Source organism: Gymnoscopelus braueri (assembly GCF_963280865.1).
Source record: "Gymnoscopelus braueri genome assembly, chromosome: 24".
Taxonomy (NCBI): domain Eukaryota; kingdom Metazoa; phylum Chordata; class Actinopteri; order Myctophiformes; family Myctophidae; genus Gymnoscopelus; species Gymnoscopelus braueri.
The window spans coordinates 3,408,251-3,430,349 of NC_137626.1; the positions used below are offsets into that span (position 1 = coordinate 3,408,251).

General features: G+C 40.7%; 1 protein-coding gene across 1 annotated transcript; it reads left to right on the forward strand.

The window, feature by feature from the left end:
* Nucleotides 1-10,447: 10,447 nt before the first annotated feature.
* LOC308080234 (ATP-binding cassette sub-family B member 6-like) lies at nt 10,448-16,534 on the forward strand (the record flags this gene model as incomplete). Its single annotated transcript, XM_080422010.1, has 3 exons — nt 10,448-10,652; nt 13,933-14,239; nt 16,306-16,534. Exons 2-3 carry the CDS (start codon nt 13,962-13,964, stop codon nt 16,532-16,534), a joined length of 507 nt encoding a protein of 168 aa, XP_080278136.1. The 5' UTR covers nt 10,448-10,652; nt 13,933-13,961.
* Between the last annotated feature and the right edge of the window lie 5,565 nt (nt 16,535-22,099).

A 22,099-nucleotide genomic window follows, 5' to 3' on the forward strand; every position in this document is an offset into this window, starting at 1 on the left:
TACTTTTACTTAAGTAAAGCAATTGAGTACTTTCTCCACTACTGCTCGTTGCTCACTTTTTTCCCCACAATTGTCTTGGATTCAATAAAACACACACACACACACACACACACACACACACACACACACTCACACTCACACTCACACACACACACACAGTAAAGATGACATTGTCTGTCAGGTGGAAACCTTGTAAGTCTAAACTGTTATTTATCAGGAAACAAATAATAATAAAAAAGAACCTTTTGTTCCAGTGGATCCAATGTAGTTATTATTTAATCACAAAGATAATACTTTTCCTTGGTTCAATACTTTTACAGTATAAAACCAGTGGTGGAAAAAGTACTAAAATGTTTTACTGAAGTAAAAGTACCAATACTTCAATGTAGAAATACTCTGTTACAAGTAAAAGTCTGGAATTCTAAATATACTTAAAGTACCAAAAGTAAAAGTACTCGTTAGGCAGAAGGTCCCATTTCACAAGTTTTCAAATGAATAAAATGTATAAAAATCCTTTGAAAATAGCAGATCTACAAGCTCACAACGTGTCGCAAAGTGACGCGTTGTGAGCTTGTAGATAGAAAAATCATGAAAATGTGTGCAAATCTTTGAATATATATATTTTTTTTTAAAGCGAACATTTTAAAGCAAATCTTTGCTTCTGGGGGTCCCTGGAACAAAACATGTTGAGATGGTGGGGGGGTCCGTGGCCAAATACATATTATTTTGGGGGTCCTTGACATGAAAAAGTTTGAGAACCACTGCTCTATTCTGCATGTTACTGAGCCCTTTAATTTATTGGCTATTTAAAAAATTGCAGATCTACAAGCTCATAGCGCGGCACTGAGTGCCGCGCTATGAGCTTGTAGATCACTTTTTTTTTTTAAATGTGTGCACATTTTTTAATATAAAGTTTTTAAAGCGAACATTTGTAACTCAAATCTTTGCTTCTGGTCCCTGGAACACAATATTATTATATAATATATATTAATTTATTATATATAATATATATTAACATATTATATATCCCTAGAACACAATATTTTACAAATGTTCGCTTTAAAAAATATATATATATTCAAAGATTTGCAAAAGTCCAAAAATAGCAGATCTACAAGCTCATAGCGCGGCACTCGGTGCCGCGCTATGAGCTTGTAGATCTGCTATTTTGAATAGCCCAAATAAATCTTAAAATGACACAGATGTGTTCCCGGTCTTAATGCCACCATATAGAAATACTGTGTTACAGTAAACAGGTTACAAGTAAAAGTACTGTATAGAAAGTTGTAAACTTGCAGTAAAGCATTTTGGGGCAAACAGTGTTGGTAAAAGTACTCAAATGTTTTACTTAAAAGTATAAAATACTGCAAAGTATAAATACTCTGTTACAAGTAAAAGTCCAGAATTCAAAATGTTACTTGAGTAAAAGTACAAAAGTTGTTGCAGAGGCCCTCTAAGAGCACAGTGGAGTGCCAACTGTTACCACCCTAAACTAGTTATGTACCAGCTGAGGTTCATGATAATTAACTGATTAGAACAGGTGTGCTGCCTCAGAGGCAATCAAATCCTCAGTCAGACTTTCTACACAGAGAAAGAGGAACTAACTAACTACTAGAGAAGGAGGAAGCCTAAACTGACTGTCACATCTCCAGACCCAAACCTGTTCCTCTTGTGAGTGTTCAGTGCTAAGTCTGTTTGGTTTAATGTTGGTCAGCAGAGATGTGCTTAATGTTAAGGTCAAGTCATAAGTCATGTTTGTGTTGAGCCTAATTGTTTGGTTAATGGGAAACACAGACCCTGTGCTACTGCATTTATTTCTGCCATAAGTTTGGGATATTGATGTTTCCTTCCATGTTATTCCCTATTGCTGAATGTTCTGTAATTAGATGAGAGCAGTACATGTTACAGACCACAGGCAGGGGCGGATTAACCCTTCATGGTGCCCGGTGCTTGGACCCGGTAAAAATGACGCTTCACCGGCGCGTTTTAGCGCTCCTTTAGCACCCCTGCTTCTAAATGTCGGCGTTTTTTTTTTTTTTACGCCGTTTTTTACGCCCCCAACCTTGGGGGGGGCCCCAAGGTTGGTGCCCTGTGCTTCAGGTTTGAATCCTCATCTGGACACTTATCTTTGATGTTTGAAGAAAAGTTAACAAGATGTTTGAATAAAAGTTAACAAACAGCTTGTCGAATACATCTAAAATCATTGTGTCTGTGGCACAACATATGTTCAGATGGGGGTCCATGGCCTGATACGTAGAAATTTGGGGGTCCTTGACAATAAACAGTATGAGTACAGTGTTCAGTCACTGGGTAAATTAATACCTAATGCTTTAATAAGACTCATTAAGATATTTTCTTCAAAAATGTTCTAGTAGTTTTATTAGTTTTAAGCTCGTATAGTTGTGAGCTTGTAGATCTTCTACTTTCGAACAGCCCAAGTATGAAATAGGGTTACAGTGGTTAAACTGATTCTGATGCTACTGTACATTAACTCCTTTTAGCTGGGGACCCCCTGGAACCCCCTCAAGGACTCCTGGGGGTCCCCGGTCCCCACTGTGAGAACCGTTGTGCTAGGAGACTGAGAACAGGTGACTTTCATCCATCCATCCATCCATCCATCCAGGCAGTTGTATGTAGTGAACTCATCTGCAAATAAAATATGGAACAGTTTGTAAAATGGGGGTATGTCTACCACTTCATGTACCACTACCCCTAGTGGTACATGAAGGTACTGCACGGGGTATATGTGACAGAATCCACTCAGAAAGTGGAAAATGTTAGCATTTATTTTACTGTTATGTTTAATACTAAAACACTGACAAAACATTGCGTGAATCTGCTGATCTATAAAATGTAATAACAACCTGACTAGCACAGCTGTTATTGAATAGAAAGCTAAAGTTATTTGCACATTATTCGAACACATCAGAGGTTCTCAATCTTTTGTCGAGGACCCCCAAATTGACCACTGTAATAAACAGTGGTGGAAAGTAACTAAGTACATTTACTTAAGTACTGTACTTACCGGTAAGCACATTTTTTTAGCTATTTGTACTTTACTTGAGTATTTCCAATACTTACTTACTTCTCTCCACTACATCTCAGAGGCAAATATTGTACTTTTACTGCACTATTATTTGACAACTTTAGTTACTAGTTACTTTGTAGATTTTGATTATTATTACAAAACATACATTAACGACTTCTGCCCTATATACATTACGGCCGTTTGAAAATGGCAGATCTACAAGCTCACAATGCGTCGCTTTTTATACATTTGAAAACTTGTGAAATGGGACATTAAGCATAATGAGCACTTTCTACTTTTGTACGTTAAAGGACAACTTTGGTGTTTTACAACCAAGGTTAATGTTTTAGCTAGTAATTAAAGTAAATAAAAGATGAGTGTTACACATTTTTTATTTACTGCCTTCTATAGTTTTAGCAATGTTTGCGATCTTTTTTACAGTGGGCGGGGGCATTCGGGCAGGTGGCTAAATATGTATTTTTTTACACAATAACCCGGCGTTTTCTACTGTAAATTATTATTTACAGTAGCTCTTCTAGCCCCCAATAACTCACATCTGGCCATCGAAGACCACAGGACCTTTTTTATTGTGTAAAAAAATACATATTTAGCCACCTGCCCGAATGCCCCCGCCCACTGTGAAAAATATCACAAATTGCTAAAACTATAGAAAGCAGTAAATGAAAATATTCATCTTTTATTTTATTTAATTACAAGCTAAAACATAAACCTTGGTTGTAAAAAAACAAAGTTGTCCTTTAAGTATATTTTGATACCAATACTTTTGTACTTTTACTCAAGCACATTTTTTATTCCGGACTTTTACTTGTAACAGAGTATTACCATTGATATTTTTTACTTAAGTAATAAAAACGGAGTACTTTTCCCACAACTGGTAATAAACGATGCTGTAATGATGGGGTCTTTTCCTGTACAATCATCAGATAATGAGGAACAACAGTGTTTGCCATTTATTACATTCATCATCAATTATAATATAAAACAAAACGTCACATTGGTGGGGCGTATGTACAGTAGAGCATTGGTTCTCAAAGTGGGGTCCGGGGACCCCCAGGGGTCCTTGGGGGGGGGGGGGGTACCAGGTGGTCCCCAGCAAAATTAGGTAACATAGCGTCGCAGTCATTTTAACCACTTAACCATATTTTATACTTTGGCTATTCAAAAATAGCAAATCTACAAGCTCATAGCGCGGCACTGAGTGCCCCGCTATGAGCTTGTAGATCTGCTATTTTTGAAAAATCCCTGGCACAAAATGTTATTTGTGATGGGGGTCCGCAGCCCAAATACATATCATTTCAGGGGGTCCTTGACATGAAAAGGTTTGAGAAGCACTGCAGTAGAGCGTCCGTTTTGGTTCATGTAAACATTCTACAGCATATCCTCAGTCATAACACATGTATTACTACATATTTATACACATTTTAAACATTCTACAGCATATCCTCAGTCATAACACATGTATTACTACATATTTATACACATTTTAAACATTCTACAGCATATCCTCAGTCATAACACATGTATTACTACATATTTATACACATTTTAAACATTCTACAGCATATCCTCAGTCATAACACATGTATTACTACATATTTATACACATTTTAAACATTCTACAGCATATCCTCAGTCATAACACATGTATTACTACATATTTATACACATTTTAAACATTCTACAGCATATCCTCAGTCATAACACATGTATTACTACATATTTATACACATTCTTCAAAACTATATATTTTTATCAGACTAATAGGTCCATATATCTAGAGGGCTTTGTTTTCATTCTGGTCCCTGTAGCTGCTTTTAGGTTCACATTCAACAACCTGTTTATCTTAAAATCCATTCAGACCAGGATCGCATCTGTGCCATTTTCAGATTTATTTGTCGATTCAAAAATAGCAGATCTACAAGCTTGTAGATCTGCTATTTTTGAAGAAAAATATACACACACACACACACACACACACACACACACACACACACACACACACACACACACACACACATTTTTTACTCAAATCTTTCCTTCTGGGGGGGGGGGGGGGGGTCCCTGGAATAAAATATTTTCAGGTGGGGGTCCGTGGCCAAATACACATCATCTTGGGGGTCCTTGACATGAAAAAGTTTGAGAACCACTGATATATATATATATATATAGCAGCATGTTTTTTTTTTCAGAAAACAAACTGTTAGGATTTAAAAGACAAATGCCTGCATGTGTTTTAATTGTAGAATCCCCCCAGAAGCAAAGATTTTAGTAAAAAATGTTCGCTTTAAAAAAAGAGAAATATTCAAAGATTTGCACAAACGTTCTCGATTTTTCAAAAATAGCTGATCTACAAGCTCATAGATACATGAGCTTGTAGATCTGATATTTTTGAATAGCCAAGAAATCAAAAAAAAAATGACACAGATGCGTTCCAGGTCTTAATGGGTTAATACAAATTAATAACAATCAAAAACATAGCGTAGTAAAACAATAATAATAATAAGAGTAGCGTCTACTGACGGATCAGAGAAATGGACTAAATGAAACACAGGACAAACTCTTCTCTCTCTCTTTTACCAACAGGATTCACAAACGGTACCGTTGCTGTCAGGGCAGAAATCTCTGCATTTTAAAGCTGCACGACGTAACTTTCCTCTTCTACCCCGGATTTGACACGTTGCTGACATGCTTTACCATTGAGCTAATTAGAGCCGGCCTGCTTGCTCAGGGGATAAATCGACTCTTGACCCATCAGGTCAGAATTGGTGTCAGATCCATGTGTCTAGGTGAGACACGATCTAAATGTCTCAATAGAAGAGCAGGGAGACAAAACACAACCACCCCGATTATATAAGTTATATTGTATTAACATACTAACATGCTAAACAAAAAATACGTAGTGCTGCTTTAACTTTTCGTGGTTTCTGTTGTCCATCGATACCCTACATCATTCATACTACAGTGTCACACTGAAGTTGCAAAAAAAAAGCCGATCTACAAGCTCACACAGATCGACGACTTTTTGTTTGCTATTTTTGAATTTGTTTTAAGTGCAAGTGGTTAAAGGTAGGGTAAGGGATCTTCTTTGGTTAAAATAAGTGTTAAATAAGCTCTATGTTGTGATAGTAATCATTACTATAGAGTGTTAGTTCAGTAACAGGAGTCTCCATGTCTCTCCAGCTCTTTAATAAACAGAAAATGCATTTTCAGGACGGGATACCAATTTTGTCCAATCAGGATAGAGAACTCAGTCAGGATACAGATGAAACAAATGAAATAGGAAGTGATGACACAAAGAAATTAGCAGAAAAAAATTGGAACTGGAACAAGCCATAATTTTTTTTTAAAGCTGATAAATGGGTACTCTCTCCTGATTGGCTGAAATTTTGCAACCCACCAATACTATATATTTTCTGCTTATTAAAGAGCTGGAGAGACGTGGAGACCTATGTTACTGAACAAAAACTCTATAGCAATGATTACTATCACAATATAGAGCTTCAACTTCTTGTCAAAAAAATAGTTTAGTTTTAACCAGAAAATATCACTTACCCTATACTTACCCTTTACCTTTAAGTGTGTCTGAACGTTTTATGAATATTGAACCAATGAAAAGTATTAACCAGAGCTTGTGACTAAATAATAACTATCCATTGGAACATTATCTGAAAAGTAGCAGTTTTGGACATACAGGGTTCCACCTGACAGTGACTATATGTAAAACATAGATAATATGATTTTCTGACCCAACATAACAGATGTTCATGGCTGTGCCCTAACAGTTTATGTATTTATTTATGTATAATTACAGTATCGGATTGCTACTCACTTGACCTCCAGCCTAATAGTACTGACCAAATCACCATGATGTCACCGCAACAACAAATGTCTTCCTGTGTGGATAATAAAAGCATAGTGTAGGCGTATAGCATTGGGACACATTATTATCTCTCTAAGGGAACAGAACACTTATATTCTCTTGTTCTAAATATCCACACGTTGACAAATCAGACACAGCTAATGTAACGGACACTTTATCAGTGGTACTAAAACTTTTCAGGTCCCGACCTCCCAAAATAATCATATTTGAACTGGGGACCCCCCAAAATAATCATGTGTGAACTGGGGACCCCCCAAAATAATCATGTGTGAACTGGGGACCCCCCAAAATAATCATGTGTGAACTGGGGACCCCCCAAAATAATCATATGTGAACTGGGGACCCCCCAAAATAATCATGTGTGAACTGGGGACCCCCCAAAATAATCATGTGTGAACTGGGGACCCCCCAAAATAATCATGTGTGAACTGGGGACCCCCCAAAATAATCATGTGTGAACTGGGGACCCCCCAAAATAATCATATGTGAACTGGGGACCCCCCACCCTGACAAGCACTTGGAATTGTAGGAGTTGAGGCATTACATTTAGTTTGACTCGTTTCCACAGATAAATATTGTGAAAATAGCTGATCTTCAAGCTCGTAGATCGGCTATTTTCAAAGAAAATGGTAATATGGTTTGTTGATTACTTTCAACACAGTAATGGTCTTATTTATTTGATCATATTTTCCATTTTAGAGAAAAAAAGGTTTCAAAAGTCCTTAAATTGTCACTGTATAAATGTGCAGATACCCTGTATACACTTATACTGTATGTTGGGTTGTTTACTGTTGAGTGAGAAAACAATGTTCCACATTAAGCTAATCATCTGGGGACCCCTCCGAAAAATTATTTGGGGACCCCCCTGAGGGTCCCGACCCACAGTTTGAGAACCACTGCCTTAGACATTCCACTTGTAAATACTGCCTTAACCGTTTGATTACAAAACATTCTGATTTGGTCTATACATGTGTTCTAAGTGCATCTGCTGGAGCAGAGGTCTCATAGTGCCACACACACACAGGCACACGCACACACACACGCACACGCACAGGCACAGGCACAGGCACACGCACACGCACACGCACACACACGCACTACTGTAAAGTTATGCATAGACATGCCTATGTGCATTCAGTCACAGATACGCACACAATGTGTACACACCCACACACACACACACACACACACACACACACACACACGCACACACACACTCTAGGGCTGGGCAATATATGGATATTCTATCGATACTGAATCTTTTTTCTGTGTTTGAATCACTGAAGTGCAAGTCCTATAATTTGTAGCGATTAAATACGTTGTGAGCTTGTAGATCTTTTGAAATTAGAATTTTCTTTTATCGTCACAATATTGATATATAGAGGTACTTGCAGGGGTGGACTGGCCATTTGGCGTACCGGGCAAATGCCCGGTGGGCCGCGGGCCAGTGGGCCGCTGGGCCACCCAAAAAAAAAAAAAAAAAAAAAAAAAGTTTTTTTTTTTTTTTTTTTTTTTTTAAATCAAATATTTTCGTTCCCGTTTTAGGATTATTACGGTCATTTCAGGGTCGCGTGGCCCAATTATTAGTTATGTTAATGTTTGGGCTGGGATGCTTTCCAGCAGGGGCCTCAGTGCGGCTGCAGAGTTCATGTGCAGGGCTGGGCTGAACAGTGAAACGCTCAAACGCTCCCCCCCCCCCCCCCCCCCCCGTTGACAAAACGGTCCGGGGGGGGGGGGTGGGCCGGTCCGGACCAAAATGCCAGGGCTGAATTTTGGTCCCAGTCCGGCCCTGGGTACTTGGTCCAAAATATTTTGACATTTGACTTTGTCCATATCGCCCAGCCCTAAAACACACACACACACACACACACACACACACACACACACACACACACGCACACGCACACGCACACGCACCCGCACATGCACACGCACATGCACACCCCCCTCTCTCTCATCGTGCCAGCGTTCCCATCAGAGGCTCCATGGCTGCCAGGAAGCAGGCCTCGAACTCCTGGTCGGAGAAGCGGGCGACGGACTGGCGAGCGTTGCGTCTGATCTGCAGCCTGGCGGCGGGCGGCAGCGCCAGGATCCGCTCCATGGCGTCGGCGTAGCCGTCCTCGTCCTCGGCCAGGAAGCCCGTCTGGCCGCCGTCCCACGGCACCACGATGTCCAGCTTGGGCCCGCCCAACTTGTGGGCCAGCACGATTAATTTTATATAGGCATATAACATGGACTCACAACAATATTTATGGCCTGAAGGCAAATGATATTCTTAGATAGTAGATAGAAATAGTTTGAGGGGGGGAAACTATTATTAATATATTATTATTATCATTATCATATTGCTATGAGAGAAACTTATAAATGTATTTGGCTGTCTAGATCACTTTGTCCAGGAGCTATTACATTTTAATAAAGTGAAATCTGTCATTTATTGACGGTCCCTAAAGTTTGTGAATGGAATATCTCTGATTCTGTTAATAATTAATATCTGACTGGATGAATTAATATCTGACTGTCAGATATGAATTCATCCAGTCAGATATGAATTCATACAGTCAGATATTAATTCATCCAGTCAGATATGAATTCATCCAGTCAGATATGAATTCATCCAGTCAGACATTAATTCATCCAGTCAGATATGAATTCATCCATGGATGAATTAATATCCACCGTGGTGAAGAACAAGAATATGAGGCGGTTGCCTGACAACCAACGACCTAATCATTGCGCTGCTGTTCCTCTCTAGACCAAGTTAATCATATAATCATATAACAAAATAATCATATTTGAACTGGGGACCCCCCAAAATAATCATATTTGAACTGGGGGGACCCCCAAAAATAGTCATATTTGAACTGGGGACCCCCCAAAATAATCATATTTGAACTGGGGACCCCCCAACCCTGACAAGCGCTTGGAATTTGGTACATTTGGTTTGACTCGGTTCCACAGATACATATTGTAAAAAATAGCCGATCTACAAGCTCACAATGCCTCTTTCTTTCTTATATTATTTGACAATTTTGCCAATGTTTGACCAGTTTTTATAGTATAGTTTGTTGATTACTTTTGATGCAGGAGTAGAGTAGCCTATAGGCTAATGGCCTATTAATGGCCTTTCTTTTTTTTAAAGGTATTAAACAGCCTTAAATTGTCACTTCACTGTCAACTGGGCAGACCCCCCTTGGGAGTCCCGACCCACATGTTGAGAACCACTGCTCTCTAGAGTAGAGTCTATTAGACTACTTTCTACTGTCACACTCAGCTCTTGTCACATGGCGTTTCACGGCCAGTAGGGGGCGCAAGGAGTGCCGAGTAGACGATTTGGTTGCGTGCAGCAGCCGCGGTTGCCTGACAACCGACTAGAAAGAAGCAAGCCAATCACGGCGCGACCATCCCTCCAGACTATAGGATGTATACCTACCAGCCCTGGAGTGAACGTTGTGTAAAACGTTGGATAAGGACTCTTAGGACTGTGTGTGTGTGTGTGGTCATAATAGATGGTGGTTGTACAGCAGCTCTGACCGTGACCGTGCGTGAGAATGTGACTCGCACTGCGTTTCAATAAACACAAAGCTTTATTTGTGCGTGCGTACCAGTTGTTTACTAGTGTGTGTGTGCGTGCGCGTGTGTGTGTTAGTGTGTGTGTGTGTGTGTGTGTGTGTGTGTGTGTGTGTGAACCTGAATCAGCTGCAGCGTTGTGTTCTTCACAAGGTGAGTGTAGCTTTAGATCAAGACTATCATACTGTAGGTGCATTTTATCGAGTCTGACTTTTTACTATCGTATCTACGAGAGTCTTAGCTCCACCCCCCCACCAGTTTGCCCTGGAATGTCACCAGTAAAGCCCGTATTTCTCCCAACATGTACAAAATGCTAAATATAAGGTGCTTACCCGCTTGCCCCAAATGTTAACTAGGTGTCCGGAGTGTTTAAGTAATGTGTTAGTCCATATTTGTCAATAAATAAGTGTTTTAATCCGTCTGTGGCCGATTCTGTGGGAAGTTCCCATGGGCGGTAGTGACGGGGCGCATCCGGTGAAAGCCGGAATTACACTCAATGTAAACAGGAAGTAAACGAAGGTTCGGCCACAGACGGGATTAAAACACTTCTTTATTGAACAACATGGACTAATACATTACATACATACTCCGGACACCTAGCTAACATTTGGGGCAAGCGGATAAGCACCTTATATTTTGCATTTGTACATGTTCGGAGAAATACGGGCTTTACTGGTGACATTCCAGAGCAAAATGGGGGGGGGGGGGGTACATACTACGAGAGTCTCGATCTAAGGCTAGTTACGCATAAAGCCCCGGTTCTACTTATACTCGCGTTATGCTGTGTTCACACTGGCAGCTACAATGCTACAGGCTACCAGTGGTGTAAAGTAACTGAAGTACATTTACTCAAGTACTGTGCGTACTTAAGTAAATATCTGAGTACTTCTTCCACCATTTCATAAAGCCCCAGTTATACTTATTGTTATGCTGCGTTCACACTGGCAGCGACAAAGCTACAGGACAGGCTTATAGTCAGGGGATATTAGCAGAAAGATTTCCAATCTTGGAATAAATTCCTTACCAAAAAAAATCTTCACCAATGTGTTTGTAAAGGTGTCTAGTAACACATCTCACAAAGACTGAAATTCAGTTTCCCTAGGAGAATTTTTGACAGCTGCTGAAAGTTGGGGTACCCACCATTTCCCTGCATTTCCATTCAGGGCAAAAAAAATCAAAATGTAATTCTGTTTTAAGTAGCATGTGAGGGGTCAAACTAGGGTGTTTTTATGATTCTGAATCCATTGCAAGCATTTGTTTTGCACCAAAACCACTCCTTGGGCTAAAAACAGCCCAATCTCAATGGGCTTTTTACACAAAAAGTATACCTGGACAAGGATGGCTATGGCCGTTTTCTCAATGGAACATGGAAGTAGGGTTGCCAACAATTTAAAGTAAGGGACACATCATTTCTATGCATTTTTTTTGCATAGAAAACTATGCATTTTGGCACAGTTGTACCTATAACACACAATACAAACACAACAGGTCTTACACCTGCATTAGGCTACTGTATCACACTTACTGTAACATGGCTGACTGTAACTAGTTCTATTCAGACCATAAATCACAAGGAATGCAATGCTTTAGCCATAGACCAGATAATGTATTATGTATGTATGTATGTATGTATGTATGTATGTATGTATGTATGTATGTATGTGCAACCCGATCTCCAGAGATTACCGTAACATTGCACGGAACGAGTGCACTTCATTCCGTGGATAGCCGCCTCGGAACTCCCGAATTGCGTGCATATGGTACGGCGCTGCCTTTGTGACAAAACCATTTCGGAGGCGCGCAGTCACAGGCGAATTGTCACCCCGTGAAGGACCACCGAGGGAGCTAAGGCGACCGAGTTGCCGTCCTGAACGGTGGGACATTCGCCTGTGCCTACTCAGCGCCGTTTGAGTTATGTACCGATAGGCACAGAATCGTAATTTTTTTTGTGGGGACTGCTCTGCTTCCGGGTTTTTCCGTGTTGCGACTGGTTACGCCCACCGTGGGACTCGCCGTACATATGCACGCAATTTGGGAGTTCCGAGGCGACTATCCACGGAATGAAGTGCACTCGTTCCGTGCAATGTTACGGTATTCTCTGGAGATCAGGCTGGTATGTATGTATGTATGTATGTATGTATGTATGTATGTATGTATGTATTTATGTTTTGCATTTTGACACTGGCAGTTGTTTGTTTGCAAAATGTGGAAAAAAAGCTAATTATAAAAGTATGCTTTGAAAAATGGTATGAAATAATGTTAAGTAGGCAAAATGTACACTTCAACGTATCGTTTATGCCATAATGACATCCACAGGTTTTATAGCAATAGTTGAAATTAGGCCGTACCCAATATATAATAAGTACACATGATGTGAACATGCACGGTACATCATTATCAGTCTTAATGTTATCCTTCAACTTCTTGTTTCTTCCCCAAAATGAGTGGATGTAGACGAGATGCGGTGCAACTGCTAAGTGAAAGCGCCGCCCCGTGAGCCCACTTGGGGTGGAGGTTCTTCCTTGGCCGACTGGGAGCGCAGAGTTTCACACCAAACGGTGCAGCGGTGTCCGAGATTAGCTGTACACACACACACGCACACACACACACAGACACAGACACACGCACATGGACAGGAGCAAAAACATAATCTCCGCCTCCCGGCCTTTCGGCCAGGTGGAAATAATATAATAACAAACCCCACGGCTAAATTAGGTTTGGCAATGAACTATGACCTTTAAGTACTACACATATCACTGAAGTCAAGAACCCAATATAGCAGAGGACAACAAGACAGTTGGTCTTGTTGTCTGGTACTTTGTACAGAGGACAACAAGACAGTTGGTCTTGTTGTCTGGTACTTTGTACAGAGGACAACAAGACAGTTGGTCTTGTTGTCTGGTACTTTGTACAGAGGACAACAAGACAGTCGGTCTTGCAAGGAGGCTGCAAGAGACACTTGCCTCGGTTTACAGAAGGAAACTTTAGCATCATATCTGCTATGAGGTCCCATTTCACTGTTGTGATGTGATGCACTCAAAAGCACATGTTGTATAGCAGTAGTTCTCAACCTGTAGGTCAGGATCCCACATGATTAAGGACTTTTAAGACCTTTTTAATACCTGAAAAAGACCATTACTGCATCAAAAGTAATTGACAAACTATACTATAAAAACTGGTCAAACACTGGCCAAATGATCAAATGATATAAGAAAGAGGCAAAATAGGGCTTTGTCAGTCGACAAAAGACGGTGCAACTGCTAAGTGAAAGCGCCGCCCGCTAAAATAAAAATGCTTTCTGACATTTTATTTAGGCTGCTAAAATAAAGATGCTTTCTCACAGTTAGGACGCTAAAATAAATATGCTTTCTCACAGTCTGGCCAATAGGCCTTCAGTGTACTATATGTCTTCCTTAACCAATTCTCTCCGTAGGTTGACCCTCCCCAGCTGCTGCAGCCACCATGGCGTTGCTTCAGAGCTACTGTGAGGCCAACTCCTCCATCTCCCGGACGTGGGTGGACCACGGCATGGCCCCCTGCTTCTACTTCACCCTGGTGCCCTCCGTGCTGCTCAGCCTGGCCTTCCTCCTGGGCACCGTGCACTGCGTCTGCTACCAGCGCTACGGCACCGCCATGGAGCCCAAGTTCATCCCGCGCTCCCGCCTCTACGGCCTCCAGCAGGCCGTCTCCGGCCTCCTCCTGCTCCAGTTCGTGGGAGGGATGCTGTGGCGGGCGGCAAGGTGATTATTATTTAACCCGTTAAGGACGATTCTAAAACATGTCTGCAGGGGTCGACACTATAAGGTCTCAGAGGCACTTGCCCGTCGGGCAAGCACAGGTCATGTTCTACTTGCCCACAGGTCTTGCCCACTTGCCCGAAAAGTCAATCGTCCAATATAAATGTATAGGTACATTTTGAATGACCGTTCAATTTAACACTTATTTCTCACTGTGTGTGTGTGTGTGTGTGTGTGTGTGTGTGTGTGTGTGTGTGTGCGTGTGCGCGTGCGCGTGTACGTGCGTGTGTGTGTGTGTGTGTGGGGGGGGAAGGAGAGAGAGAGAGAGAAGAGGGGACAGAGCACTCTGGCCACGTTCAGGTGTTTAGACAGATATCTCGTGTTGTGTTTATAGTGAACTAAAGACGGTTGTGTCTCCGCCCAAAACTCGCAGTTGCCCGGTCGGGCAACCCCAAAGCAAACTCCACCTGCCCGCAAGTTTTGTTTACCCACCACGGGCAGTCGGGCAGCCGTTAGTGTCAACCCATGTGTCTTCTAAATCAGTGGTTCTCAAACCACTGAGGAGGACCACCCAAAATGATGTGTATTTGGCCGCAGACCCCCATCTGAAAATGCTTTGTGCCAGGGACCCCCCAGAAGAGAAGATTTGTGTTACAAAAATTCTAAATTATTCAAATGTTTTAAAAAATGTTCAGAAATAGCAGATGTACAAGCTTGTATATCTGCGGCCTGGACCTCTGGTTCCAGCCTATGATACGATACCTCGTCATTTATCACATGATAATATTTCATTTAGTCACATTTTGATCGCTTCAGTTGATGTTGCTGTTTTATACTCTTACTGTACTATTTATATTATTACTTTACTAACATGTAGCTGCACTTTAACAATTATTGTGCAGCTACAATGTATCGTGAACCTAGTATTGTGATTCCATTTGAATCGTATGGTGAGTTGAGTGATATCTGATATAATAATTGCTGTTATGGCCGATAACCGATATAAACCGATATATGATGTCATTCTGTACAAAAAAAGTAATAATATTTTAGTCCATTCTGAAAAGGCATATAAACACTGAATTTGGAAAAGCAATGGCTTTCTTTTTTTTAAAGATATTTTTGGGGCCTTTTTTGCCTTTTATGTATAGTATATATATATAGTATACTTTTAATAATAATAATAATAATAATAAATTTTATTTGTATTGCACTTTACATTTGAAACAAACCTCAAAGTGCTACAGTACATAATAAAACAGATAACGAAAACCAGTTGCAAAAGAATCAAAAAAATCAAAAAGACTAAAACAGGATTAAAACATGTTTAAAACAAGTTTAAAAAGGAGAGACAGGGTTATTAAAACCGGCTTAAAAAGCTAACCAAATGCTTTGTTAAAATGGTAGGTTTTTAGTGCTCTCTTAAAAGTGTTCACAGTTTGAGGAGCTCTGAGATGGTCTGGGAGTGAGTTCCACAGCCGGGGGGCAGCTGCACAGAATGCTCGGTCTCCCATGGTGTGTTTTAATAGTATAGATGGACAGGAAACAGAGGAGAGAGATGGGGAGAGACATGCAGCAAAGACCGTCAGGAACGGGAATCGAACCCGCGGTGCGCTGTCAGGCTGCCTATGAGCCTTGGTGCCCGGACCTCTAGGCCAGCGGTCCGGGCCCCGATATATTATTCTGATATGGGTTCTAAGGCCAACATCGGCCAATACCGATATGATGACTGATTCATTGTCCATCCCTACTGTGTGTGTGTGTGTGTGTGTGTGTGTGTGTGTGTGTGTGTGTGTGTGTGTGTGTGTGTGTGTGTGTGTGTGTGTGTGTGTGTGTGTGTGTGTGTGTGTGTGTGTGTGTGTGTGTGTGTGTGTGTGTGTGTGTGTGTGTGTGTGTGTGTGGGGGGGGCATCGCAACGCATTGTGAGCTTGTAAATCGGCTATTTTCAAATGGCCTAAATGTATATAGGGCTGAAGTGGTTACTGTATGTTTTGTGATACTGTATGTGGTGCTACTAACAGAATGGTTCAGTCATGAGACGTTTTTTCTCTTTATTCCATGCTTTGCAGTGGAGGGGAGCTGCCCGGCTACGTGCTTCTGTACGGCTGTTTCTCTGCGCTGGGCTGGGTCTGGGCCGTGGTCCTGCTCAGGGTGCTGGTGATGGACCGCACCCGAGGACACAGCGCCGCTCTGCTGCTCTTCTGGGCCCTGGCCTTCTGTGCAGAGAACCTGGCCTTCGTCTCCTGGTTCAGTCCTCACTGCATGGTGGTGGGCTCTGGAAGACCCCCAGCAACATAATGAGAGATGGTTCAGTCCTCACTGCATGGTGGTGGGCTCTGGAAGACTCCCAGCAACAGGTGAGAGACAGTGTTGCCAGATTTTGCGAGAGAAATAACCAGGTTTATGAAAACAAGGCCCAAAAAAGGACGACTAGGTCACATGAGCATTTTAAACCTATATCTATTGGATATTTGAAAATAGCCGATCTGCAAGCTCACAACGCATCGCGATGCAACACGTTGTGAGCTTGTAGATCGCTATTTTCAAAGACTTCTTGGTACAGGGGTCCCTGGCACAAAAACTATTTTTAGATGGGGGTCCGTGGACTAAAATACTGGTGTCGGTATCGGTGAGTGTTCCAGCCTATGCCGATACAATACCTTGTCATTTATCACATGATAATATTTCATTTAGTCATATTTTGATCGCTTCAGTTGACTGTTTTATACTCTTACTGTACTATTTGCATTATTCCTTTACTAACTTGTAGCTGCACTTTAACAATTATTAATGGATTTATTTATTTATTCCTGGATCAGTGGTTCTCAAATCTTTTAATTTCTGAGAGTGTACAAAAGTGAACCAAATGGACCCGTAAGTGGTCCCAGTGGTTGTACACTCTCTGAGTTACAGTCCTGTAAGGGTCCATTTGGTTCCATTTGTACACTCTCTGAGTTACAGACCTGTAAGGGTCCATTTGGTTCCTTTTGTACACTCTCAGAGTTACAGACCTGTAAGGGTCCATTTGGAACCTCTCAAGGAACCCTGAGGGCAGGGACGTGCACAGATAGACTCTAGGTGGTGCTAGAGCACCTGCCCTTTGCCCTCTTGACCAGAAGTGCCCTTTTGAAAAAAAAAAAAAAGATTTTTTATTTTTATTTTTTTAGTTTACAGTATGTAGCCCATGGTGACATCGATCAATTCTGGATTAAAAACTTCTAATATATTAACAATTCCCAAAAATATGCATTGCAATTTTCTTCTATAAATCTCACACTACTAGGGCAGCTGGCGGTTCCGCGCGCCGCGCAAGGTGCCCTTTTTTTTTTACTTGAGCACCTGCCCCTCAAAATGTCTGTGCACGCCACTGCCTGAGGGTCCGTGGACCCCACTTTGAGAACCACTGGCCTAGATGTGTTTAAACTACACACTGGTATTGGATCAGTACTCAGTATCGAGCGATACTCAAGCTATGGATATCGGGAAGGAAAACATCTGTACATCTCCACTAACAAAATAACTGACACTGGAATTGGGAAAAAACTTTTTATTTATCCGAAATGTAGGCATGTAACATAAATCTATTAAAATCGATTCAAACTGGTGACAATTTAAATCCATTTAATAAAAAAAATATTTAGCCCAAAAAAAGAAGAAAATACTGGATTTTTGTAAGAGAATTGATGGAAAGAGTTTTCAGTCATTTGCTACTGTATTGAAAAGAGGATGAGAGAAAACACATTATTATAGTATAGAAAATACTAGATTTGTCTGGAAAATGATTGTGTTTAAAAAATGGTATCGTGAACCTAGTATCGTGACTGGAATCGTATGGTGAGTTGAGTGATATCTGATATAATAATTGCTGTTATGGCCGAAAACCGATATAAACCAGGACAAAAATAATCATTAATTTTGTCCATTCTGAAAAAGGCATATAAACACTGAATTTGGAAAAGCAATGCCTTTCTTTTTTTAAAAGATATTTTTTGTCTTTTTCTGCCTTTTATGTATAGTTTTATAGTATAGATGGACAGGAAACAGAGGAGAGAGATGGGGAGAGACATGCAGCAGGTACTGTAAGGAGTTAAAGGAGTAGTTCACCAAAAAAGGACTGTATTGCTATCAATGACACACCCCATGAAGCCATGAATTCATGGAGATTGTTTAGTTTTTGTTGCATTCCTGAGCCAATCATTCGATGACCAGAGGAGTTGGTCCTATTGACCGATGACCCGGTCATCAAATGAATGATGATGACTCACCACTAAACACCCTGCCGCTCATCAAAGAGGGAAAGACATTTGAACCTTAACCTTAACCTTTGAAGGTTAAATGTGTTTTTATTTATTGTGCTGCCTAAAATGTTAAATGGTGCATTTATATATGGTAAATGGTGCATTGATATAGCACTTTTATCCAAAGCTCTTTACATAGATTGTGCATTACATTCACCCATACATTCACACACCGATGGAGGAGGAAACCATGCAAGGCATCAACCTGCTCATCGGTAGCAATTAGAGGTTCAGTGTCTTGCTCAAGGACACTTCCACACTAACTCTGGGGGAGCCCGGGATCGAACTGAGAATCCGACCGCTCTACCAGCCACTCTACCCCTGAGCCACTGCCGCCCCAGATGTTATGTCTCAATGAGGTCTACCTGGTTAAATAAAGGTTAAATTCAAATATTATATTAAAGGTAGGGTAAGTGATTTTCTTTGGTTAAAATAAGTGTTAAATAGCTCTATATTCTGATAGTACTCATTGCTATAGAGTGTTTGTTCAGTAAAAGGAGTCTGCTTGTCTCTCCAGCTCTTTATAAAACAGAAAATGTATTTTCATTTCAGTTTCAGTTTCATTTCCAATTTTATCCAATCAGGATAGAGAACTCAATCAGGATATAGATTAAACAAGTGAAATTGGAAGTGATGACACTAAGAAATGAGCAGGCAAAATTGGAACTGGAACACTATAAAAATGAAGCTTAAAAATGGGTACTTTCTCCTGATTGGCTGAGATTTTGACACCTACCGGAAAATGTATTTTCTGTTTATTAAAGAGCTGGAGAGACAGGGAGACTCCTGTTACTGAAAAAACACTCTATAGCAACGATTACTATCAGAATATAGTGCTTTAACCTTTTAACAAAATACTTTTTGTTTTAACCCAAAAATATCACTTACCCTACCTTTAATAATAATATACAATTATTTAATAATGGGGCATGGTGCTGGGTTAGTGTTCACAGTAAGAGTATTACATAATAATGCTAAAACTATTCAACAATGGGACATTAATAATGGATCCCCCAAATGTTTATGATAACTTTATGCAATGTCATGTGTAGATTTCTCTACTCTTTGAATACATTTTCCTTAAAACAAAAAAAAACAAAAAAATTTGATTGATTGATCATTAAAACAAAATTCCCACAGCCCACCCATCTGACCACTTAACATGGTGTGTTCAGTGAACCCACATCCTTTACAGTTTTACATGTAAGAGTTCTCTCACTGTCACCTCAGGCTGCTGCAGTCTGTCCTGCAGGCGCACTTAATGGCCTGTAGGAGTCACTGTGGAGCTGGTGGTAAGTCAAGCCCCCATCACTGTCTTTCCATCTCCGTGTGACAGGAGTTCATCTACGGTTTCCTTCCAGATGTCTTTACAAGACATTTCAGTGCTATGGACCGAGGCATGCTACATCACACATCCTCATTCATTAAATATCATGTGGATGGATTGATCTTTCACCTATTTTAATGTATCTTTTCCTCAGATTACATTCATTGAGGGTCTAAAACAGATATTATAATGGAATATTTGATTGTTTATTTTGAGCCATTATTATTATTATTATTATTATTATTATTATTATTATTATTATTATTATTATTATTATTATTATTATTATTATTATTATTATACACTACTAGACCAGCCAACTATTTAAGTTGATTCTTAAGTTTAAATTGTGAACCTGTTCTAACTGAGGTTCCACAGTGATAACGGTTAAACAGCATATTCTATTTTTCATTTTCTTTCTGGTGTAAAACTCACTTCTCACTGATGAAAAAAACTCAATGGGCGCTCCCCGTTCAGCTTTTCCCACTTCTACTGGTTTCCCACATGTACTGTAACATATACATTTGAAAATGGCAGATCTACAAGCCCATAACGAGTGGCATTGCACGTGTTGTAAGCTTGTAGATCTGCTATTTTCAAAAAAAATCTTGAAACAAAATTGGGGTGTTTTAGAAACATTCTAAATACACAAATCTTGAATGGGGCCCCCTGGCATAAGATATTTTCAGATGAGGGTTCATGGACAAATACATAACGTAGCAACTTTACGGGGGGGTGGGGAGTGGGACAGAGTCGGAAGTCGCTTATAATAAGCAGACTTGGCAACGTTGCCAGTGTGTGTTCCCCTCCTTCTGCTCAGCCCCTCCCCTCTGTGTGAGGCCCCTCCCCTCTGTGTGAGGCCCTGATTGACAGACTGTTCCCACCTGGACAGCCCAGCTGTACAGTCTGTTCATTGGACTGGTGTGTGTATGTAAGGAGTGTTGTTGATAATGTTTTGTGTTTGCTGTGCTGTATGTATTCCTGCTCCAGTTTATTTCTGTTTTGTATTTTTGAACTTGAAGTTTGCATGTTTTTCCCTCTGCTAAAGGAGTTCAGTTTTTATTCAGTAAGGGCGCGCTCCCACCAAGAGTTGGCTGGTCGCTGTTAAACGCAGGTTGTGCGCGGCCACAGTTTTTTGCAGCCAGCGGATTCTAAAAAACGGGAGTGTCGCGCCTGTCACTCACTTTCAGGACCCTCCCCGTAGCCCGCACTGCCTACTGCCTTGAGTACCATGTTGCTTCCTGAGTCTTGAGACAGTCCGCCTTCCACTCACCCGATTGGACAGAGGGAGAAAATCAGCGCCTGCCTCCAGCAGTTTTATGCTTAGTCGCGGAGAGCAGATAAACGCAAGGTCTGCGCGACTAGCGGAAAAATCTGCTCTTGCGTGAATCAACGCATTTGCATTGACAATGCATTGGCAGATTCTGCAAACAGCGGCCAGCCAACTCTTGGTGGGAGCGCGCCCTAAAGGAGTTTTCTGTTTTTTTGCCTACAACCTTTATTTGTGTGCGTTCTGTGTTCTACCTTAGAGAGAGAGAGAGAGAGAGAGACACACACACACACACAGAGCAGGCTGTACATCATGCAGCACCAATACAACCTTGTATCTCCATATTTCAACTTTTTATGTGCTTTTGTAAAAGAAAGAAAATGCCCTCCTTTGAGTGTTGCACAAAAGTAGTGAAAATGGCAGATGTACAAGCTCACAGCACACAGCGATGTGGCGCTTTGTGAGCTTGTAGATCGGCTATTTTCACTTTTTAAATGTGTACATGTTTTTATAATGATAAAGGAAGGTTTTTGGACATACAAGGTTTCTGCCTGACATCAACACAATGTCAGATGTGAAACCTTCAAGCTAACCACAAGCCTGCCTCTCTGTACCCACCATCTCTGTAGGTCTCTGTACAAACATACACTGAACAGACACAATGTTATGCTTTCTATATCAACTATGCAGTATGAGGATAATATGTAAGGAGATATTGTGTCATATTATCACCAGCTGTTATTTATAATGTTTTAGTCTACTGGATGGAATGCAAGAAACAGATGCAAAACTTGCAATAATGAGCATGTGAACAAGTTCAGGACTTTATTGTTTATTGAAATATCACAGAAGACATCAGTGTAAAGTGGATAATGGACAGTGTTTAGACCCATGTCCTGCACTGTGAAGCCAGGACTGCATCTATAATACTTTAGATATAGGGACAAAAACTATGCTATTGTATGAAA